Source organism: Quercus lobata, chromosome 10 (genome assembly GCF_001633185.2).
Source record: "Quercus lobata isolate SW786 chromosome 10, ValleyOak3.0 Primary Assembly, whole genome shotgun sequence".
Taxonomy (NCBI): domain Eukaryota; kingdom Viridiplantae; phylum Streptophyta; class Magnoliopsida; order Fagales; family Fagaceae; genus Quercus; species Quercus lobata.
In genome coordinates, this window is record NC_044913.1 from 8,949,058 (window position 1) to 8,966,398 (window position 17,341).

General features: G+C 33.5%; 2 protein-coding genes across 2 annotated transcripts; both read left to right on the top strand.

Moving 5' to 3' along the window:
- Positions 1–280: 280 nt before the first annotated feature.
- LOC115962472 (methyltransferase-like protein 17, mitochondrial) lies at positions 281–6,711 on the top strand. The gene is made up of 12 exons (XM_031081316.1): positions 281–619; positions 1,351–1,619; positions 1,918–1,991; positions 2,107–2,201; positions 3,153–3,250; positions 3,566–3,649; positions 3,831–3,911; positions 4,048–4,134; positions 4,225–4,320; positions 5,419–5,501; positions 5,895–5,983; positions 6,130–6,711. The coding sequence occupies exons 1-12, from the start codon at positions 487–489 to the stop codon at positions 6,468–6,470; spliced, it is 1,530 nt and encodes a 509-aa protein (XP_030937176.1). The 5' UTR covers positions 281–486; the 3' UTR covers positions 6,471–6,711.
- An 8,038-nt stretch (positions 6,712–14,749) lies between these two features.
- LOC115963101 (glutaredoxin) lies at positions 14,750–17,152 on the top strand. The gene is made up of 4 exons (XM_031081993.1): positions 14,750–15,042; positions 15,619–15,707; positions 16,667–16,765; positions 16,905–17,152. Exons 1-4 carry the CDS (start codon positions 14,942–14,944, stop codon positions 16,988–16,990), a joined length of 375 nt encoding a protein of 124 aa, XP_030937853.1. The 5' UTR covers positions 14,750–14,941; the 3' UTR covers positions 16,991–17,152.
- The last annotated feature ends 189 nt before the right edge of the window (positions 17,153–17,341 follow it).

Sequence of the window (17,341 nt, forward strand, 5' to 3'; positions counted from 1 at the left end):
CTTCGGTTACCTCCTAGGAAAAAAAAAATGCTTTTAAGGGTAGAAAATGCTTTTGAGGGTAATATTGCTGACACAATAGTTCTTACAATAATTCACAACACTTTGAGTTAGCATTTTTTTTATTATTGGTTTTTATTGATTTCACTTTATTATCTACTATTAGCAACTTGTTATATTGGAAGTTATGAAAAATTTGTAAAAATATAACTTACCATCTCGTCACTTGTGAAACATTTTGCACATATAACTTATTATCTTGTTAGTTGTGAAATATTTTATGAAAATTGTATCAAGGAAGAATAAGAGAGGATGTCGGGCTTGGAATGGACCTATGCCTAAAAGGATAAACCCATCATCAAGCCCAAAACCCCTAAAACCCTATTATTCTGCGTCCAAAAACCCACACACCCAAACTCGATTCACTCTCTCACTCACAGAAGAAACCAGCTCTTCTCCTCACAGTTACAGCTCCACCAACATACGAAAATGGCGACCCTTTTGCCCGAAACCTCTAAAAAAATCTTCACCCCAGAAAATCTCCGCGCCGCCGCTAAGCAATCCCAGCGCTGCCTGGTCGTTCCGGTTCGTCTCCGCCGTGCCATCAAAAAATATCTCCGAGGTAGCTACTACCCATTTACTCATTTCCCAAATGCTTCCCTGAATTGTTTTCATAATATGCATACTTGTATGTATGTATGCACAAGTGTTTGATTGTTTTGGAGTTAGAAATATGTGTGTTTGATTCTTTGATTGTATAAGCATTTCATTTTTGGAGGTGGGTTTTGGGTTGTGATTTAGTTAAATGATTAAATTTATCATTTCTTAATAGCTCGAACTTAAGACTGCAAATGAACCAAGTTGTTTATGAATTGCCCAAGCTCAGCTTGGGTAAAAGGCTTGCTTGTGTTCATTTCCATGTGCTGGGTCCCATTTATCAAGGAGGAGTGTTGGAATTATGATTAAATGATTAAATTCACCATTTATTAATAGCTTAAGCATTTGGGACAAGTCGTAGTTTATCAGATATGTATTGTTGGACTCTTTGTTTGTATAAGAATTTGATTTATGGAAGTGGGTTTGGGGTACAGATATGTGTGCTTCTTTGTATGTGTAATTAGTGTTTTTGGAGGCGGGTTTGGGTTATAGATAGGGATGTATGATTCATTTTATGTATAAGCATTTCATTTTTGGAGGTGGGTTTGGGTTTTCATGTGTGTATGTATGTATGCTTCTTTCTATTTACAAGCATTTGATTTTTGGAGTGTTTTTGGGGTTACAGATATGTATGTATGTATGCTTCTTTCTATATATAAGCATTTGATTTCTGGAGGTGGGGGATTGGGGTTACAGAGCTTGAGGAGCCGCACATGAAGAGGAAGGTGCTGAGGCTATCACAGTCTCTGAACACAATCAAGGATGTGAATGCGCAGATGGTGATGACAACGTCGAGGGAGCTGGTGGAGGATCCATTGAAAACGGTAGAGCATTCGAAGCAGCGGTGGAAGATCAAGAGCTCCTATGGTGACATTGGCTTCAAGTATATGGAGGATGAGACTGCCGCTTATGTTGCATCTCGGATGCCTGCTGTGTTCTCTGCATGTTACCGAGTTCTCAAGGAGGTAGTATAGAAATAGAAGTGAAATGACAGAAATTGTGTGGGTGTTTCTTGTGTGTGGAATTGCTGGGTTTTTTGTTTTTGTTTTGTTTTTTTTGGTTGCCAAAATTTGAGACTTAGATGAAGTGCTGAGCTTAACTGAGTCAGAGAGTTGAATTAGGCTTAACTGGGTGAAGGGTTTTAGTTCCCTTGAATTAAATTTTTTCCCCCTGTATGTGTTCTTAGAAAGCAAATGAAGCTTTTGGGATTTGGAAATTTGAATTATTGTTTCGTTATAATTTTTGTATATTTTGGGTGTTTAGGTTCGTAGAAGGCTACCAGGTTTCTCTCCAGCTAGAGTGTTGGATTTTGGTGCTGGCACGGGTTCGGCTTTCTGGTGAAAAGCTCATTTTAATATCTCCCAATATAGTCACCTGCATACTAAAATGCATGTTGGTTTATTGTTATCTCTTAGTAGCTGCATTTGCGTCAATGTGAACAATATTTTGTAGGGCCCTGCGAGAAGTGTGGCCACAGTCCTTGGAGAAAGTCAATTTAGTGGAGCCATCCCAGTCAATGCAGCGTGCTGGCCGGAGCCTTATACAAGGTAACTGACAGTTTTCTCTTTTCAAGTAGTTGATCTTTCTGTGAGATTGTTGTAGTATTAAAATTTCAAAGAGCAGTTGGAAATTAGAGGAAAAATTACTATTGTTTGAAGGGACCATATAGTAACTCTTTGTTGTGTATTTCGGCTGAGTGCTAAATTGTATTGGTTCCATTGTGTGGGTTTGGAGTCTTGGATTTGGAAGTCATGCAAAAATAGTGTTCATGTAGAGAATAACTTTATAAAACAATAGCTTATGACTTAATCATGAATTAGCTTAGGTCAATGAAATTTACCGGGTATGATTTGCACCAGGTGCATGATATGATGCTTATATGCCTGCTATAACAAGCTTAATTTGTGTAAAACCTTGTGCATAGTGAACTCTTTCATAGATCCTAATATCATTTTGCAACTATCATATGTCATAATATTGTTAAAACTTTAAAAATGGAATCTAAAGTGGTACCAGAACCCATAGATCTTCATTCTCCAAGAATATTCCAATTCTGCTGCATTCTTTTAGAAGTATCATTGTGACATGGCCTAACCTCTATTTCCATTGATTCGTTATTATTCCAAAGTATCTCCTCTAATGCTTCATTCTAAATCTAAATACATGAGGTATGGCTGCAAATAATGCTCAAGCATTCCTGTTAAGAAATGGGGGGATAGGCTTTTGAATTATGATTAACCTATTAATTTTTATTTTAAGGAGAAATTTAGATTTAGATTTCATTTGACATGCCATCATTGTGTGCATTGAAATTATGTTGCCTCATTGACATTTTTTTATGAAATGTTAAATATGTTTGTAGTATCAATAGGTTTTTCTATGTGACTATCATCTGGTTCCCCCTTCCCACCTCCCTCTTTTCCCGTACAAATTCATGAGATAAAGAAGTCATTTGATCAAAACATAATTCTAATATTTATATGTTACAATTGTTTTAGGTATGAAGAATCTGCCACTTATTCATAGTTATGATAGCATTCAGGCACTTACTAAAAGCATCAATAAGTCAGAGAGAAGACATGACCTTGTGATTGCTGTAAGTTGCATTCTTCTTGGTCTCTTCCTAAAACATTTTCCCAAAAGTTATTTGAGTCTTGGCATGAATGTAGGAAGTATCATGTTTCTATTTGATATATTATTTTTTTAAACCACTGCACCTAAGGAATCTTTCATCAAATGTGTATTATTATTTTTATTTGGTTTTATTTAGCCCATTTATACAATACAAATGAAACTTCCATTACTATTTTTGATTTATAAGAGAGCATACAAATATTTATTTGAAAATCCGGAGTTGTGGCCTCTTCCTGGTACTAATTGATGTTTATTGTCTGTTGGCTATGGGGTGAAGTCCTATGTGCTTGGGGAGATACCATCTCTGAAGGACAGAATCACTATAGTACGCCAGCTTTGGGATCTTACACAGGATGTTCTGGTATGATACCTGCTTATGGAAAATTTCATGTTTTGTCACATTCATGCATGGAATTGAGAAATGTTACATTATTGGTTGCTTTAATTGATTTTATAGTTATACACTTTTCAGCTTTCAAGTTTTCTCCATTGATTTTTTTTTTTTTTTTTTTTTTTTTTTCTGAAATCCAAATGTGGAGTAGGTTTTGGTTGAACCTGGAACGCCTCATGGATTTAATGTAATATCTCAAATGCGATCTCATATATTATGGATGGAGAAAAGGGTAAGTTGTTCATTCTTCAGGACAATTTTAGTTACAGTACTGATTCAATATCTGTTGCCGGACTCTTGTGTTTCTGATTAACTATTGTGCTTTATTAACCCTTCTCATGTATAGTGCCATATTCATGACTTCTTAGAAACTCCGTAAATCTAAAGCTGCAATCAATACAACTTCAAAGGACTTGGTGGTGGCTCAAAAAAGCGGTGCATTCATAGTTGCCCCTGTGAGTGTTACGGTCATCTCCTCCCCACCCCCCCCCCCCCTTTTTTTCTTTCCAATTCTCTTTTTCTCACATATAGTTCTCTTGATGCAGTGCCCTCATGATGGACAATGTCCACTGACAAGAACTAGTAAGTACTGTCATTTTGTCCAACGCTTGGAGAGGACATCATCACAACGTGCATACAAGGTTCCTCCCTTAATCCATATCCTACTCTGTCTACCCCATGTGGCTACTGTTCCTTTGCTTAGTTAACCATTTGGTATATCATCTATAAGTAGGCCAATCTGCTACATGTTGATATGCATGCCATGGATTTAAAACTTGAACTGTGAAAAGAATCAGAAAAGGGAGGAGTTCAAGGTTTTCAAGCCAGACCAGCATAAATAATTAAAGAACATGGAAATCACACATTGAAAAAATGAATGAATTTTTTTTATTTGAAAAGTATTTCAAGTTTCATATTAAAAGAATGAAGATGCTATAATTTTTCCTTCATAAATAAGTGTGAGGTTTTAACAAGAAGTATTACAAGTCCCACATTAGAAAAATAAAGGAAATTTTTATACCTTTTCCTTTATAAATAGCACCCTCCTTCAAGTATGTGGAGTGTTGAATGCATGGGCTAATCTTTTTTGGGCATAGCATTCTGAAGTTAAATGAAAAGTTCTTTCTCAAAAAAAAAAAAAAAAAAAAAAAAAAAATAAATAAATAAATGAAAAGTTAGTTCATTTATTCTTAGTTTAATGATAATGATGATAATAATATAATGCATGTGATGCATTTTTTTTTTTGTTTCTGGGTTTTTCCAGGTTTCATCATTTTTGAATAAAATTCAAATTGCCCTTTTTTTGGACTGTATCAGCCTAGACACTGGTTACCAGTTAACCTGGTCTGATCAGCCAGTGAAGTCTGGTCTTTGAAATCATGATGCATGCAATGTCATATTTGTTTGACAGATGTTCCAAGCATGTTTCAAGAGTTTCTTGTGAAGCGGGTGTTAGATCCTTGTGTTTAAATGATTTATCATGGGTGTCAATACAAGTCCTAACCTTGCAGGTTACTTTTCTAATGTAGTGCCCTCAAAAAAAAATGTTGTCAAAGAGCTATACAAATTGTGTTCTCTTCTTATTTGGAAGTTGTTTGACACTTTTATTCCTATGATTCTTCTAGTTCTGAGAATATATATATATATATATATATATATATATTAAAAGTAAATTGAAAGCATTTAGGAAATTTATGCCATTGCTATTATCTTCTCTCTAATCAGTGGCATTTTTGTAGCGTGCCAAGGGGGAACCACCTTTACGTGGCTTTGAGGATGAGAAATTTTCTTTCGTTGCTTTTAGACGAGGACAAAGACCAAGGTGAGTATTTGAAGAGTTGCTTTCAAAGAGATGGGGCTGTTTATTCATTAATTTTCTTAGTCATCAGTGGCTCAATTCTAAAATAGTAAAGCTTACTTTATATTTTTGTTAAAAAAAAAAATTACAAAAGAATATCAAACTGTTTATTTGATGGTATTTTTGAAGTTCATCAGAATGAAAATGATTCTTTTACATATTAATTCTTAATTAGTTAAGTGACTTTTCATCATGCGTTCTTTCTAGTTTCTATCAATCTCTATGATGAGCATATTTGCAAAAAATGCCAAATATGATTTCTAAAATCATTTTTAATTCTTCAATTTTATTTTTTATATTTCCATCACCTTGCAGCTCCTTATGTAAATATTTTACATGACTGTTCAATTTAATCAGTGAACCCTGGCCCCTTGATGGCATGGAATTTGAGACATTGAAGGAACAACATGCAAAAAGAAATCCGGAAGATCTTGAAATTGACTATGGTACAACTGAATACACTCAAAGCATGTTTTTGCTATATTGTGATTCCTAGCATGCACGTGCTAATCAGCTTGCATTCTAGTGCAATCTGGGAATTTTTGAACTTCATTTTTGGTCTTTCTGAAATTTTCTCTTTTGACCTGGATAGAGGACTTAATCAAGTTACAGCAAGAGGCTGATAATATTCCATATGAAGAAGTGGATCCAGCTACCTATGATTCAGATGTAATGGATACTGATGCTGCTGACCAGAATGACGAAGATGAGGAGGAAGAAGAAACAGCCTCTGCTGATCTTGGGGGTGGTTGGGGCAGGATTATTTTTTCACCTGTTCGACGGGGCAGGCATGTCACAATGGATATTTGTCGATCAACCAATCAAGATGGCTCGGAGGGTTCGTTTGAGCGTGTGGTTGTCACTCAAAGTAAGAATCCTACATTACACCATCAGGCCAAAAGATCTCTTTGGGGTGACTTGTGGCCCTTTTGAGATAACATCTTTGATGTATCTTGCCCTTGTAATACTAACGGAAATGTAAACCACAAGTGTTACATTCATATTTAACAGTCATTTTGTATATGGTTCTAGACGACGAGGTTAGATTAGATGGATGCATACAATATAAAAAATGTTCAACGTGCAAAAATGAGTGAATTCTATTAATTTGGTAAGCTACAGAAGTCAGGTTTGTTTTATCCATTTCTCAAAATATTTTTGCTTTTGGTTTCAATGACAAGTTTGCCTGGTCATTTTTATACAAAGTGGTGTTTATAAAATCTTTTAAGAATATTTGGATTGTTCAGGCCTTTGTTATAATCTTCAATCGACTGGTTGCATAAAAGCTGTCTAAAGCTCACGACCCAGAAGACCACAGTCACTATGACAGATTAAACTTAAACCACATAGAATGCCATGACTCCATAGAAAAAATCAACATATATATCAGCTTGAGGTGTTCATAGCCTTTCAGCTGATTATTGTGTTCTTGTGGTGTCAAAGCCTATCCAAATTGATTTGGCACAACGAACAAAGTTGTAAATTAGCTGGTACAGAACTCTGCAAATCAACCTGCACAGCAGGACTAGCATGGCTTTTGTCAAGTTGCACAATGACAAACACACTGACACACGTCTTAATATGCTGGATTTGTGGTCCCTTTTCAGTGCACGGTACACATTGTTTTTAACTTTTGATTTGGTTTTGGACATTTTGGTTTGGTATTAATAAGAGTACGAAAATAACTCGGTATATTTGGCAAAAGAAGTCAAGCGTCTTGGACTGAATTTAAATCTCTTCATCCGCTTGGGAGTTTAGAAAAAAGGTTTGAGTTGCGAGATTTATAGAATGTTATAATTATTTCTAAATAAAATAAAATCTGACAAAAGATAAATTTTTTTCTGCTTCATCATTGTTATAAGAGTAATGTTAAGGATCACAATTTTTACTATAATTTTGTCATAATTTATCTACTTTTACCCCATCACTCATAATTTGCCTACTTATTTTGTTTTGTACTAACATGAGGTTTGGTTTTTGTGTTTTAGATTTAAAACACATTTATATTGGGTACCAAAACAAAAAAAAAACATTTTACCTCACTAAAAATTTATTTTATTTAATTTACATATACATTTTTACAATATACTTTAAAACATTGTATTGGGTAAATTTTAATGTTTAATTTAGTATAAAATTCTGCATTTTCTATCTTACACATTTACTTTTCAAAACAATTATTAAAATATGTATTTGTAAAATTTTAAAGCGCCAAGTGCTTGTATAGTAGGAAAATGACTACATTTTAGTCAATCAAGTCCAAAATTCACTCACATTTGGTCATGCAAACTTGTGTAAAAATATGTGGTTGTTATAATAATCATGTAAATTTACATTGTGTTGATATCATATTTTGTCCGGCTCTAAATTTTGATAAAAGTTTTAGCCATAAATTAAAGGATTTCATAGTTTTAATGGTTGAACCTCATTTATTTATTTTTTTTACTTTTATCATTTTTTATGCAATTGACTAAATTTGATTGAGCTTAAATTGAAATTTAACCATGTAATTAGATTAATTTTGATGTTATATTTAAAACCATGAAATTCCATGTAATTTGATTAGTGATGGATGAAAATTAGAGTTGGTTTGAATGAGATTTCACTAATTGAATGAAATTATCTATTTTGAATTTTAATTGTGGAAATAGTACATAATTTCCTATGGAAAGCGTGCTAAGATTTTGGAGTAAGTTTCATGGAAAGTTGGTACTAAATATACCATTTGAGTTTTTTATTTTATTTTATTTGAGCATGCCATTAAGTTTTAAGTAGGGGTGTCCAAACCCGACCAACACCCACCGAACCGACGCTCCCATCAGTCAACAGATTTTCCACCGCCTCCAAGAATTGACGTCAGTGAGTCGAGTGGTGGGTTTTCTTCTCCAAAACCCGAGCCACCTGACCTGATCGATCATATATACAAAATCCGGCCAACTCCGACAAGATCAAGCTCAAATCCGGTGAGATATCGACCAAATCTGGTGAGATTTAGCCAAATCTGACCAAATCCCAGTAGATTTCAGAGAGTTTTTGCAGATTTCAGTGACATTTGCAAATTTTGATGACTTTCACCACTGACTGAATTGACTTGAGCATCACTTGAACCCAAAATTGATTCGACTAATTGATGTCATGGTCGATTTTAGGTCCCTTCACCTTCCACCTGACACTGGCGGGTCGGGTTTGGGTTGAGTCCAAAACCGAACCGGCCCGACCCATGGACTGGCCTAGTTTTGAGCATTGCCTAAGGCATTTAACTGATTTTCTTAAACTACATGTCTTGTTTTTATCTGGGTCCATATTTGGTCCTTCATTTTTATAAAGTCATACATGTGATTTAGTAAAAAGTCAAGTTAATTTCTTTTAATTAATGAGCATGTCAAGTTTTATTCATAATTGTTGATTTAAAGTATAATTCTTTAAGTGCATTGCAGTCTAAGTTCTAATTCAGTGAGTTAAGGTTTGTTCCAATTGCTAGAAAATTTTCAATAACCTTAAAGGTATTAATTTCCATCCCTAAACCCTAACACTGTGTTTGGAAAGGGGTAAGGGAAAAGAAAAGAAGGGAAGAGCAAGGAAGAAAGATCATTTCTACTGTTTGGTTATCCAAGAGAAAAGAAAAGTTGATGAGGTGGAGTGCTGCTTTTTCCATGGGCCCTACTGTTTTGGTATTAACCCAATTTGGGCGAAAATGACAGGAAGTGATGGAACTAATTTTCTAGGTCCACCATTTTATATTGTAAATGATTAATATATCCTTCACACTTTAAGAAATTACAGGTGTACTAATATATGAATTTCCCCATCATTACAAGTGTATTAATATGTATTAATGAAGGCACAAAGGTAAAAGCATACATTTTTCCTTTCTCTTTCTTAGAGCATTTTCATCAAAGAATGCAAATTTTTTAGCATTTAACATCTCAAAATTTTACTTTATCAATTTTAACATACCATTTTACAATACATCTAACATCAACCATTCAATTTTTTTTAGAACTTCATTTAAATAATATTATTTTTATTTTACCACTGTGTCTCTTTCTTTCTCTAATGAAACCCATCACTTTCTTCTTTGTCCAAGCAACCCTAGTCACAGCCACACTCATGCCTAGCCACTACTAGCTACCACTATCATAAAAAAAAAAAAACCACCAGCCGACAGCCACCACAATCCCTAACCACCAAACTCACAAACCCAGACCCACAACCTCATCATCACCCAAACCCACATCTTCATACCACCATCAACCAGAAAACAAAAACAAAAACAACCCAGAGACCCACGACTGCCACAACGAGTACAGCTTCAACCACAACAACCACGCTTCAGCCACAACAACCACACTACAGCCACAACAACCACACCTCAGTCACGGTCAACCATTGTCACAGCCACGGTCACACCCCCAACCACCACAATCACAACAAATTGCAACCCACCACATAAAAAAAAAAATTAATCACCCAAAACTACCATCAATGCCACCCACAACCTGCAAATCCAACAGGTTCATAAGAAGCCTTTTTCTTTTCTATTTATTATTATGTATTTCATTTTCCCATTTGATTTTGGATTTAAAGACTATAGCTCTGCTCTGTGTCTATTATCAGGCAACACTCAGCATGGAACCATAAACAAAAGAGCATGGAAAAACAGAGAACAACAGAAAGAAATGGGTAGCATCTTCTACTTCCCATCTCATTTTCATGCTAGCTTTTATTTTTTTGGAAATGCATGCTCACATGTTAATGGTAGTAGCTCAAGTGTACATATGAACACAAGACACACACACACATACGGCTACACATGTTCATTCATACTGTCATACATATACACACATCGGATTTCAAATACATCTGAAACAATCTCCAAACCCCAAATCAGATAATACCAATTTTGAAACAAAATCATACCCATTTCTCCTTTTTGATATGGTGGGTTAAAAGAAAAAGAAAAAGAATTAAACAAGGAGATGGGATAAGGTGGTGAGGTGTCAAAATATTATTGGTGTACCAGATTTGTCTTAGGTCCTGATTGGTGGAAGTAGTTTATTAGGAAAATGGTGGACCGGGTCAAGCCTGGTCCAAACCGTGAACCCAGGCCCAAAGCTCAACCTGGGCCCAATCTGATCAATCAACCCCAACCCGAAACCTTGAAGGCCACACTTAATGGAAACAATCCAGCTCTAAGCCTTCAGCCCATCTGAACCCATCGCACCAGCCCAAACCCCAATCACCCTTAGACACAAACCTCCATTCCAACTAAAATTCCAAGCCCAACTGGAAAATTCACACAAGCTTACAACAAGCCCAACCCGTGGCCCCACCAACATAAAGCATCTTTCAAAAATTACAAACCAACCCAAGCCTATTACACCCTCCAGCTTCCTTATCTACCAACCATAAATATACGTACCCACTTTAGAACTGTAAAATCACAAGAAAGATTTAAGATAGGTAGATAGAACTAGCTTGGAGCTAAATATATTAGTCACTGCTAGCCTACTTACGCCATATCGTTGCAGTCCAATGAGTAGAAGAGTATTCAATCCAGCTAGTAGGACCCGAATCCATATGGATACTTTGAAGAGTATGTAATTTTTGGGTTTAGTGTCATAATTTTCCATTCATCTTAATTTGAGACGTTTCTCTCTTTCATCCAATTAAACCACACACATAGTGATTTTTATTTTGGACATAGAAAATACATTTATTAAAATATGAAAAAAAAAGCAGTACAAACAGATGTGAAAAGAAAACAATTCAAATACCAACATAAATAAGTAAATAAATCATTAAAAATAAAAAAAGGGAGTACATTAAAAATCACATTTTTTTTTAATAATTCAAAAATAAAGAAGAAGAGATTTGAAAAAATAAAAACAAAAACCAAAATAAAAAAAAACCGTGAGATTAGAATTTAGAAGAAAGGAAACCGAAAAAGAGAGAGAGAAACGTTTAAGTCTTGATAAAGGGAAAAAAAGGAGAAGAAAAAAAAAGTGAAAATGTTGGGCTTTGTGGTCCTATTTTACAGAAAAAAAAACCTATTTTTATTTTTTATATATAATTTTTATTTTGAAAATTTAATTTATAAGTGGATAAAACAATTTGGAAATCAATAAAAAAGTGACTCTATTTTTTAGGCAATATTTTAGTGGAAGTTTTGTCTCTACTTAAACATAAAAGTGTAGGGACATTTTGGACCAAAACAATAAATACTCAAATAGGGAAAGCTCCTTAAATAGTAGTATAGATAATTACGAATTAAACTATTAAATATAGAAATGATTGCATCTTTTTACTAACTTATTTCTCGTTAAATTAATTTGATTTGGTATCAAAAGAAAACCATTCTTAATGTAAGTACTAAAAGTCTTCTTAATGTAAGTACTAAAAGTCTAAAACTATTCTTAGCATAATTACCTGTTGAGATCGTTCACCACCAATAATTCGATAGCAGATTTGAGTATTGAAATTCATTATCTTCAACTTTGATCAATCTCTAACCATATCCTTTTTCTCCAAAGTTTCTTCCTCAAGAATCACGGAATTCGAAAACCTCTAAACTATTCTTGATTCTTTCTTCTACCAATAAAATTGTGTGGGGTTGAAGTTTTAAATTTTTTTTATTGGTCAGATGAGGTATGCCTTCATAGATACTCTTAATATGTTACAACACAAAAACTAAATTTATTATTAAAAAAAATAGTAGACTAAAAAAAAAGAGTTTAATTGTGGCAAAAATAAAAATGAAAAAACGATATGAAATAGAAAAACTAAAATGCATAACTAAAGTAATGGTTATCAACCAACAATGCAACAATGCAACAACCAGTGTGGTTGACGAGAGTGTGAGTGGATTATGTTGTCTTCATCTCTTCCAACAGATCGATATTATACTATTTTGAAAGGACTTTTCAAAAGAGTTGTATACATTGATGGTTATCAGTATATTTGAAGTGATGAAGAATATATAATCTACTCACTCTCTCATAAGGCATTAGTTGTTGCGGTGTTGGTTGGTGGGGACCTTACTTTAGTTATGTTTCTAATATGATGTATTTGGATTTTAGTTTTTATTTTATTTTATTTCATATAGATTTTTTCATATATTTTTTTTGTCACAATTGACTTTTCTAATCTTCTATTTTTTTTAATTGATTTAAATTTGGTGTTCTAACATATTAGTATCACTGCTATTTATGAAGGTGTACCATATTCATTGATTGTTGAAAATCTTAAAAAACTTAGACCTCACGCAGTTTTAGTGATGGACATGGAATAAAAAATAATTAAGAAGTTTTTGAATTTCGTAATTATTGAAGGAAATATTGGAGAGAGTGGATATGATTATATATTGAGAAATGATCAAACATTGGAGTGATGTGATGGGTTTCAATGCTTAAATTTAATTTATTAGTGAATAATGGTGACTTCATCTTTCAAAAAAGATTAATTAATTTTGAATTAAAGAAAAAGGAAATAAATCTTTATTTTTTAAAATTTACTTTCTGTTATTTATTAGATGCTAGACTTTTGTATCCGTAGCAAAGCAAACATAAAAGGTATTGAGCTGTTTGTTGCAATAGTTTGCACCTTAATGAGAATGCTCTTACTATCTTATGTTTGCTTTTCGTTGCTGCTATAGATATAAAAGCCCAGCAAGTATCTAATACATAATATGAAGTGATTTTAGCCATGAATGATTTATTTGATTTAAAAAAAAATTTAAAATTAATGAAAATTTTTTGGAAGATGAAGTCCCCAATATTTGATTACCGGTGTGTTGAAAGAGATGAAGAACGTATAATCCGCCCTCACTCTTGTTTGGTGGGGTTTTTTTTTTTTTGAGAATGTTGTTTGGTGGGTTTTTGGTTGACTTGTTTGGTGGGTTGTTGGTCGACAACCATTATTTTTGATATTTTTCTAATGTGTATAATATTTTTTTTCCTAGTCATCTATTTTATTTTATTATTGTTTTTTTTAATAATAAATTTATTTTTATTATTCTAACTTGTTAGTATCATTGGGTATTTATGAATGTGTAACTCACCTTAAAAAAACATGATAAGGTTGTACTACACACAATTTTAGTAGTGGGTTAATGAGTTTAAAAGGGTAAATAAGTGTTCCAATTTTGAAACTCATGGGAAGAAATTTTCGAGAAAATGGATATATCCAAATCCATCTTCTTGATTTGAGCCACTTTCTTTGGTATTGTCTTAATTGGAACATTGGTATCCAAGATTAGTTGTTTTGGTGTAATTTTTGTTTTTGTTTTTTTTTTTTTTTTTTTTTTTTTTTTTAATTTTTTAATTTTTAATTTTTTTTTTTGAGGGAGGTTACAAGTTAGATGCTATCATATGAATGAAATGGGATGAGATCTTCTTGATTTTCACCATTTTCTTTGGTGTTGTCTTAATAGGAGCATTGGTATCTAAGATTATTTGTGTTGGTGTACATTTTTGTTTTTGTTTTTGTTTTTGTTTTGTCAAAAATGATTTCATCTTCCCTTGTTTGTTTGGTTGCAACCCAAAAAAATAATTTTCACATTTGGTTGCACTGACTATTCCAGTGATAAGAGATGAAAACGATTTTTAACATGTTTTTTCTTTTTATATAAAGAAGAACATATAATGTCAAACTTACCCCATTATTAGCTACAAATTCTTTATATTGCAATCTTTTTGCTGATAAGTAGGTGACTCACGTGAGATGAAACTCACAAATAGTCTGAAAATAAGCTAGATTATATAAAATAAATAGGTGACTCATATGAAAGTTGAAACTTATAATAGTAGAAAAACTAAGTAATAAATTGGTTAAAAAGTGCATTTCAAATGGTCACTAAATCCCAATATTACATGATTACATTATTAAAAGAAATGTCGCCGTATACTCAAAAATTTCTGAACACCCTTGTTTGTATAAAAAAAAAAAAAAAAAAAATTGTCGCCGCAGTAGATTAGATTTTCCATCCCAACCTTTTCAGATTGCTACCAAAAATGTATCTAATAAGGCGACAGGGCAATCCTTATCCTTAACAAAATTAGTAAATACGTTTCGTAAAAACAACGCAAAGGTGGTAATAGAATAGTTCTAGAAAAGACGAAATAGAATCTCAAAAAAAAAAAAAAAAAAAAAAAACACGAAATAGCAGTAAAGAATTCGACGCAATAAAAAAAAAAAAAAACAAACCTCTCTCTCTCTCTTACCATATACGGTTGACCATCGAAGCTAGCTATCCAGAAAAAATCGGCCTTCATTTCATTGTCAGCAAACAGTTTCAAAATTTAACACCTGTGGTTCTTGTAGCTTTGCCACCGAAAAACCAAACCAAAGAAGCTTTCAACACCTGTTCTCTCTAACCTCTTTCTCTCTCATACAAATAAAAAGATATGGGATCGGTTTTCAGCTCAAAAATAAGCAAAGAAGAGCTAGAAATGGCGTTGAACAAGGCTAAGGAGATTGTGTCTTCCAATCCTGTTGTTGTCTTCAGGTTTTTGTGTTTTCTTTTATACCTCTCTCCACCAAAACATGCACACTATTTAAATTATTAAATATATATATATATATATATATATATATTCTTCACTACCTAATAAAGTTTGTGCTTTTAGCAATTCTGAATCTATGTTTTTTTGGGAACTGGATGATGGGTATTTTCAATTTTTTTTTATATTAAAATTTTAATGTATAGAACGAGAATTTCCATGTAAGAATATGCTTATATTGTTAGAGAAAGTGGGTTCATGCGGCACAAAAGTTGTGGTCATATTATAAATGATATAGTCATATTCAAAAGACTTTTGAGTATTGTGAACAAGGGGTCAAGTCTTGGAAAGCTAATTATAGTTTGATTTTGGGGTGTCTACTTTTGATTTTTTTCACATTCACACCAGTTTTTGTTTATGCAATAACTGTAAATGTTTGTCACTGTCTTCAATGTTTGTTTTTTATTTTTATATATATTGTCACTGCCTTCATAATATGAGGGTTTGGTTTTAGTTATCTTCAGATTCTGTTATCCTCTGTAGCTATGTACTAATTGGGTTTGGAATTCATAAAATCGCAGTAAAACTTACTGTGGCTATTGCAAGAGGGTCAAGCAGCTGTTCACACAGCTAGGAGCAAGTTACAAGATTATTGAGCTGGATGAGGAACGTAAGTGTTTCATATTACTCTTGTAATTTCTCTATCTCTGTAGGCTGTAGCTATAGTAATAACATGTCCTGGTTGATGCTTAATTAGTCCATTACTGCCTTTGTTATGAAATGTCCTTTCCATGTGTTACCTTGCTATCTTACAATGCTTGTTATGAAATGTCTTTTCTATGTGTTACCTTGCTATCTTACAATGCACTTTGTGAGGAAATTTGGGTAACTGCTTCTGTTGCCATCTTTGGATTTACAGATGCTTTGTTTTTAAAAGGCCGTTGTGGGATTTTGAGTTCAAATTGATATGAGAGTTTTAGACTTAAGAATTTTGTGTAACAGCTATCATACATGTTTCATTTAATGGAATACATTATAGCAGCTGTGGTTGTTAAAATAGAGTTGTAAGTTACACTATATATTCTGAGTCGTGTGATATTTATGCAATTATTTGCAAACATGTTGAGTTCTTCAAAGCTCATTCTCTAATAGCAAAATGAGGGTACAAATACTTGACACTAATCAGAAAGTTCTGAAGATTAAGTATTGTTCAATTACTATGAATACTCGCATCCATCTTATTCTTACCTGCACGATCAATTTAATATCCATATTGAGCTACTCTGTGTGTGTGGATTGGTACCACCTGCACCTCCATGTTTTATTTTTTATTTTTACAGATAATTCAATGTTGAGAAAGGGGGATTTTTTATTATTATATATAATTCAATTTTAGAGAATGGGGGATTAATACTACAGACATCTTCATTGAAAACATCAAGAAGTATTAGTTGAGCTACAAGACTCTTGAAAGCCTGCTAGGTTTTGAAACCCCCTCCACCTCATTATAAGGGGGACTAGCTCAAATGGCCTGTCCGCTGCTCTGTTTCCATAACAATGAGATACTTAATAGCTATGCACTACCATATTTTTGAGGAACTTACGTTTTTGATGTATTTCTTTTTGAAGGTGATGGAAGTGACATTCAATCGGCTCTAGCAGAGTGGACTGGTCAGAGGACTGTGCCCAATGTGTTTATTGGGGGAAAACACATTGGTGGTTGTGATAGTAAGCCACCCGTTTCTTTGCTTCTTTTTAGTTTTAATGAATATCAATGCCTAGAATCTTTTGTTATCAAGCCCTAAGAAAAAACAATATATAGACTGAATAATTACCCTTTTCTGCATTTTGTCTCCTGTTATTGCAGCTATTATGGAGAAGTACCAGGCAGGCCAGCTTGTTCCCCTTCTCACTGAAGCTGGTGCCATTGCCAATAACTCTGCCCAGCTGTGAATATTGTAGATACCAGATGTTTCTGTGAACAATGTGAAGAGAAGAAACTGCAAGCAAGGACAATAGATCACATTACATGTTTGTTTTGTAATAACAATAAACCTGGACGCCTAGATGGCTAAATGCTAGTATGTGGTAAAGGAATGAAATATGGTTGATCAAGCTCCATGTCTCTTGCTGAGTATGGTTGGTGTGCTGACATGTTAGCAAATATTAGATTAGATACAGTGCTAACAAAGGGAAGCTAGTGACTGCACTAAGGGAAACTACTGAGGTCTTTAAAACTAGTGAATACAAAACGCTGAAGGGAGTGTGAATTTACACAACCTTTGTCACTCGGAGAAAACAAGA

Bases quoted from the DNA above. Each gene is read 5' to 3' on its own strand.
- LOC115963101 (XM_031081993.1), top strand. From the start codon at position 14,942: ATGGGATCGGTTTTCAGCTCAAAAATAAGCAAAGAAGAGCTAGAAATG. The intron at 15,708-16,666 runs GTAAGTGTTTCA...TTCTTTTTGAAG, and splicing joins TATTGAGCTGGATGAGGAAC to GTGATGGAAGTGACATTCAA. The intron at 16,766-16,904 runs GTAAGCCACCCG...CTGTTATTGCAG, and splicing joins ACACATTGGTGGTTGTGATA to CTATTATGGAGAAGTACCAG.
- LOC115962472 (XM_031081316.1), top strand. From the start codon at position 487: ATGGCGACCCTTTTGCCCGAAACCTCTAAAAAAATCTTCACCCCAGAA. The intron at 1,620-1,917 runs GTAGTATAGAAA...TTGGGTGTTTAG, and splicing joins GTTACCGAGTTCTCAAGGAG to GTTCGTAGAAGGCTACCAGG. The intron at 1,992-2,106 runs GTGAAAAGCTCA...AATATTTTGTAG, and splicing joins GGCACGGGTTCGGCTTTCTG to GGCCCTGCGAGAAGTGTGGC.